This window comes from Nestor notabilis, unplaced genomic scaffold, assembly GCF_000696875.1.
Source record: "Nestor notabilis isolate BGI_N333 unplaced genomic scaffold, ASM69687v1 scaffold9596, whole genome shotgun sequence".
Lineage (NCBI taxonomy): Eukaryota > Metazoa > Chordata > Aves > Psittaciformes > Psittacidae > Nestor > Nestor notabilis.
The window spans coordinates 111488-116956 of record NW_009932417.1 but is presented as its reverse complement, the minus strand read 5'-3'; the positions used below and the strand labels follow the sequence as shown (position 1 = coordinate 116956).

At 41.2% G+C, this 5469-nt stretch overlaps 1 protein-coding gene across 1 annotated transcript in view; it reads left to right on the top strand.

Moving 5' to 3' along the window:
• Positions 1–209: 209 nt before the first annotated feature.
• The window catches only part of LOC104407187 (utrophin-like), a 116645-nt gene continuing 111385 nt past the window's right edge, over positions 210–5469 (top strand). Inside the window, 1 exon segment of the mRNA XM_010016388.1 lies at positions 210–288. Within this exon segment, the coding sequence (XP_010014690.1) occupies positions 210–288 (79 nt within the window).

Here is a 5469-nt window from a genome sequence, read left to right as displayed (position 1 = left end):
GGAGCAGCCGCTTGGTCACTAGTCAGTTGTCCAGCTGGTCCCGGGCTGTGCTTCGCGTGTGGAGTCGCGCCTGGTGTAGCCCATGGAGTTACGTTGTATCTCTGCTCCCGGTCCTGTGCTGTAGGTGCTGGTGCTGAGCTGAGGTCCTTCATGGGAACCCTCTCCCGACGGACTTAGGCTGTGCCCGTGGCGCACCCCAGCCCGTGAGGATGGCCCGTGTCTCCGACCAGGAGGAAGGACCTGCTGGGGGACACAGCGAGTTCAGCGATATCATTAAGTCCCGATCAGGTAAGCTGTGACAAAAAGCACCGTTTCCCCTTTTTCCCCTCTGTGTGTAGCTTCTGCCATCAGCATGTTTCTCCAACTGTTTTTTCGGCTGTATATTGGTAGTACAGCAAGGCTGTTTGTGCAGCTGTCCTGCAATTAAGTAATAGTAATTGTAGATCTCTCTTTTTTTTTTTTGGACAGTGTTAGTCAAGTCTGTTTGTTTGGGATCCACCTCCTGCATTATAATTACCTCACTTTTGTAAATAACCATGCGCTTAAAGTGCTCTTATGCAACCTAAAGTTGGCAGCTTTTGTGTTTATTCTCAGGCGCTGAAAATGGCAACTGTGGCCGCAATACTGTACCTCCTAAAAGTGCATATTGCAGTAGTACTCGTGCAGTAAATTAACATGCTTCCTCCTTAATGTAAAACAGTTGTCTAAGGCTACTCACTCAGGCATTTCCTCTAGCAAAATGTTCATGTAACGGAGCTGAAGGTTATTGAAAAAACATGGGGTTTTCTTTTTGATTGTTGCACATTTGAGTCTTCAGAGGCTCAGACGGATGCTGGGGTGGGAGAGGAGGTACCCTTGTTTTATCAGGGAGAACAGAGGCTTTGGAGGGACAGAAGCGAGTTGTTTAAACCTTGATCGAAATCTGTGCTGCATCTAGAGACTGGATGCTCACTTCTTTAGCCTCAAAGGCTCTTTTTTTTCCTCTTCAATGCAAAGTGTTCCTGTTGTCGAAATATTTTCCTTCAATGTTGGAAGCCTAACTGTATTTTTTTTTTTAATGTTCCATACGTTAAGAACTGTAGCTTTTCAGTTGGTGGTGATCTGATATGTCATATTATGTGGGATGTGGGTTTGAATCTGGGTCCCACTGGTGAATGAATAGTTTGTTTCTTAGACCTCTTCTTTTTGAGGCAGTCTTCTTCTAAACTTCTGGAAGTGTAGTTTATGAAACAAATTCTTGTGGTTTTCCATCTCAGATTCTGTAGTGCTGGTTTACATTTTCTGCTGTTATTTTGAAACCTTTGGATATAACTTTCCTTGATTATAAATGTGTAGTCAGCACCTCTGAGGGCTCTGAGTTTGGGAATGGCTTGCAGTTTGTATGCATATATGTACCCAAGTACTACAGTTTTATAGGATGTCTGAGGAAACATGGCTGTATTTGAGGTTTTCCTTGGATGAATAGATTGTACAGTAAGTTCTGTTGTTTTGGTTTGAGCAGACGATTGTAAATCTCCTGTTACAACCCATTTAACTTTCTTCTTTGTTAATGAGAAAACGATGTATATTCTAATACTCCCAAGGCTAAAAGACTTGCACAATAAGTTAAAAATGGTGAGTGAAGATTGAGCTTAAATCATCCATCTCTTCTAAATAATACTCTGGTTTGGATCTGGATGTTCCATTCACTATGAGTAAACCTGTGGGAGGGATTTCCTAATGAAGGGGCTGAAGTTTCTTGAAGTACGGATGGCAGCAAATTAAAGGCTAGTTGTCAGGACCAGGGAAAAAATATTACAAGCTGGGCTTCCATTTTTCCTAGATATCTGGAAAAGAGAATACTGATTTTGATACTTAGGAAAACTGAGTCGTCTTTTTTTTTTTTTTTTTTTCTGGGAAGACTTTTCCATCACGGGATGTTCCTTACAGTCTGAGTGACTGAAGTAGGCTAAAAGCGTTACTACCTTATAACATACTCATATTTGGGGTAGCTAGGGCTCTGTTTGGGTTTTGAGGCTATGGATAGCAGAAGCAGGCAAGGTTTAGGATCTGCACTTCCTTTCTTTTGTGGTTGAAAATGGGCTGCTGTTCTGTTTCTCTCTACTCTGTGCGTTCAGCACCTGTGATATGGGAATTCTTTAGCACTTTGATTAAAAAGAGCATGTGAATGTGCCTTTAATATTTTCACTCTTAACAAATAAGATACAAACCCCACTTCTAGTGATTTAATATGTCATAATATTGATATATGTCATAATATTATTGAGTGCATATTATTCCTTAGCATTTTTAAATAGGAACACTGAAATAGAGTTGAATCTATTCTTGTAAATGAAAGAAGAGAGATGTATAGTGTCCTCTGTAAAGATCACTCTCCCTCTCTGTGCTCTCCTGGGCAATTGTCTGTGTCCTTTTCAACATGTTCTTCATCTTTTTTGAACAGGTCATGAAGCTGTCAGGATATCTTGGTTATTTAAATACATTCATCTTCTGAAATTGATGGTTAAGATACATGGCTAAATCTTGTATTTTGTTATAACTTGGAAGGAAATTCTCTTTTGGAGGTCAGGCCTTAACAAAGAGTGCCACTAGGAAAAATGTATCCAAATACTTGGATACAACTGTAAACTTTGGTCACTAGCAACCTGTGAAACTGAATATGTTGTCTTCTTTGTAGTCGTTGCTGCTTCAGTTATCTTGCTTTGGAAAACTTGAAAGCACCTAAAAAGCCATAAGGGTGTCACTGTTAATACAGTGATTGGTTATTGAAAACTCGAGCTTTGATCTAACGTTTATTACATGACTGTAAGAAAGCATGCAAAGTTTCACATCTGCTCTGGGCAGTGTGGTGCCCATTTATGCCTGTTTTTATAAGCAGAGCAAGCTATGTAACCTTTTTTTGTAAGGACTTGTAATTGGGGAACTACCAGCACACCATGCGAAGGATATATCAGGACTGCCAAAAATAATAAATTTTTTTACAGAGCAATCAAAATCAATTAACAGTGCATTGGATTTCTATTTGTTGCTTGTACTGAGTAACTCCACTAAACCCCAAACGTGTGTGTCACAGGATTTCACAGATGGGGGTGGGGGGAAGTAATTTTGCAAGTTTTTAATTCATCCTTTGGGGAGTTCAGATGCAGAGGGTGAAGGATAAAACATGTTGAACAGAGATACCCGTGTATTATTGATTGTTGGAACTGCCTTTGCCTTGAGCAGTCAGCAAGAAAACTTTCTGTGAATGTGCCATATGCTGTAACTGTTCTAAGTGATAAATGCTTGATTTTTCCAAAGCAAAAGTCTTGTGTGTGTGTGTCCAGTAATATCAGGTTTGTGACTTATGGTACTAAAAAAAGAAAGACAGGCTTCTTTGTTGTCCAATTAGCATTTCTTATTTTCCTGCTTTGGATGTGTCTCTTCTTTGATTAGATAGTTTGCTAGCACTGATCTACAAGTAGCTACAAGTTATTTTTGAAGATGCATCTTCTGCACTTAGAATAGAATATGTTGGTGACCCAAGCTGCCTTTAAAATAACTTTTGGCCTTGGTAATTATAAGGGAGGCTTAGTCTCTTTGCCTTCCGTCCTCCTGCACCAGTGGTGGATGCTGATGGCTCTGAGTATCTGATATTTAAGGGGTAGGATTACTTGTTCCTGGGTGGTTATGTTGGGATTATATATTTATAATTAGCATTTACTTAGCATTATTAGCCTGTGTCTGTATGATTGCTTGCTATGGAAAAGTCGTTTTCCCTCTTTTACTTCCCTAAAGTATGAAGTAATGTATATGGAGCTGATTTATATCTTCTAAAGGCATCTTGTGCAGATAGGTGAGCTTTTCTTGTTGCAATAGCTTTCAGGAAGGAATGCTGTGGGATGATTGCCTTACAGTGGTGAAAACAGCGCTGTCATCACTGGGCTTGAAGAACAGATGAGTCTTTGCTATGATTAATTATGGAAAAAAGACAAACTCACTTAAAATATGTCATGTTAGCTTGGAATGGTAATATATAATTAAACAGTAAGATGTGACAGGGAAAACATTTCTGGAAGATTACTCTACGCCTCTGGTGCATTTTAAGATATGAGTTCCTGTCTAAATTGAGGGGAACTTAATTCTCCTCATCTACCTTTCATTTTTAATTACATCAAATATATTTGACTGAAAGACTGCTTTGAGAAATTGTAACTTATTTTTGGAGTTCTTGGGCAAGGCTCGTTCCTAGAACTGCTGCTGTTGTCTGTCTCTCTGTCTGTCCCTATGAAGCAATGCTTGCTTAGCTGGCAGCCCCCTTGCTTCGGGATCTCCTTGCCCTGCGATGTCCCAAGTTGCCTTTGGAACCAGTTCCTACGGTTGTGTCTCTTGCTGCTAGGTCGCTATGGGCCAAATGTGCTGCTTCTTGTTTGTTCCTTTGGTGCCATCAGTGTGAAATCATGGCCAGGAGTCTTTATAGTTGCAGGCAGATCCTTAGGATTCTGTCAAACGGGTGCAGAGTTGGCATAGCCAGTTTTGCACTGTATGAACTCTTCAGGGGTGTTTATGCAGAGTATGTGCAGACAAGGTATGAAAGACAAGTGACAAATTTGTTGCTCCTTATTTCTAGCCACTAAAATGACTGTTTTTCAAAACTGAACCTTTTGGTTGCTGTAGCCTGGCTTCTTTTCATCGTTTGTATCGCCTCCTTTTCTTGGGCTGTCTGCTGGGACAGACTGGATGCTGCGATGAAGACAGTTCTAGGGTATTGCCTAGCATTTATGAAATGGCAGATATATAAGTACCAGGCTGGTTTCTTCTAGTCTCTTGATTGGTAGGTGAAGAAATAACATATGCTGCTCCGTGTGTTTGAAGCACGACTTAGCCTTGGAATAGAAATTCATGCTCCTCAGGGAGGAAAAGAAAAAAAAAAAAGCCAAACCATAAAAGCAGCCCATTGATTTGCGCGTGCTCTGCCAGGAAATGAGGATATAACCCTGGGCAAGAGCTGCTATGTGAGGCACTGCATGTCGTGTGTTAAGTTTTTCTAAAGAGGTCTAAAAGCTGCTGGTGGTGTGGGACCCTTCATGGATGAGGATCCCATGGAGAAGGGGTGCCTGGGTGAGGGGCAGATCAGGAGCAATGGGAAGTTCCTGGCTCCACCTCCCCCAGTGCTCTTTAATGCTCTTGTTTCTTCTTCTCCGCTCAGCCCTTGGATCTGACTCTCATACATTATAGTGAAAATACTTGCATGTGCAAAGAAATTCTCAAATTTCACAGCATTGGGCAGCTTAGCAGAGGATTAGCTATGCTGTTGTAACACCTCTCAGTAACTGCTTCTAATCTTCCTCCTTGTCTTGACTATTCCTCCTGGCAGAATCACTTGTCCACGGTGTGTGCTTTTGTGAGCAGGGAAGAGTAGTGCAGTATTGCTATTAAAATCTTTCAAATGCGAGTAAGTGGGGCGATGGGCTGGGTGCAGGTGGGGAAGGG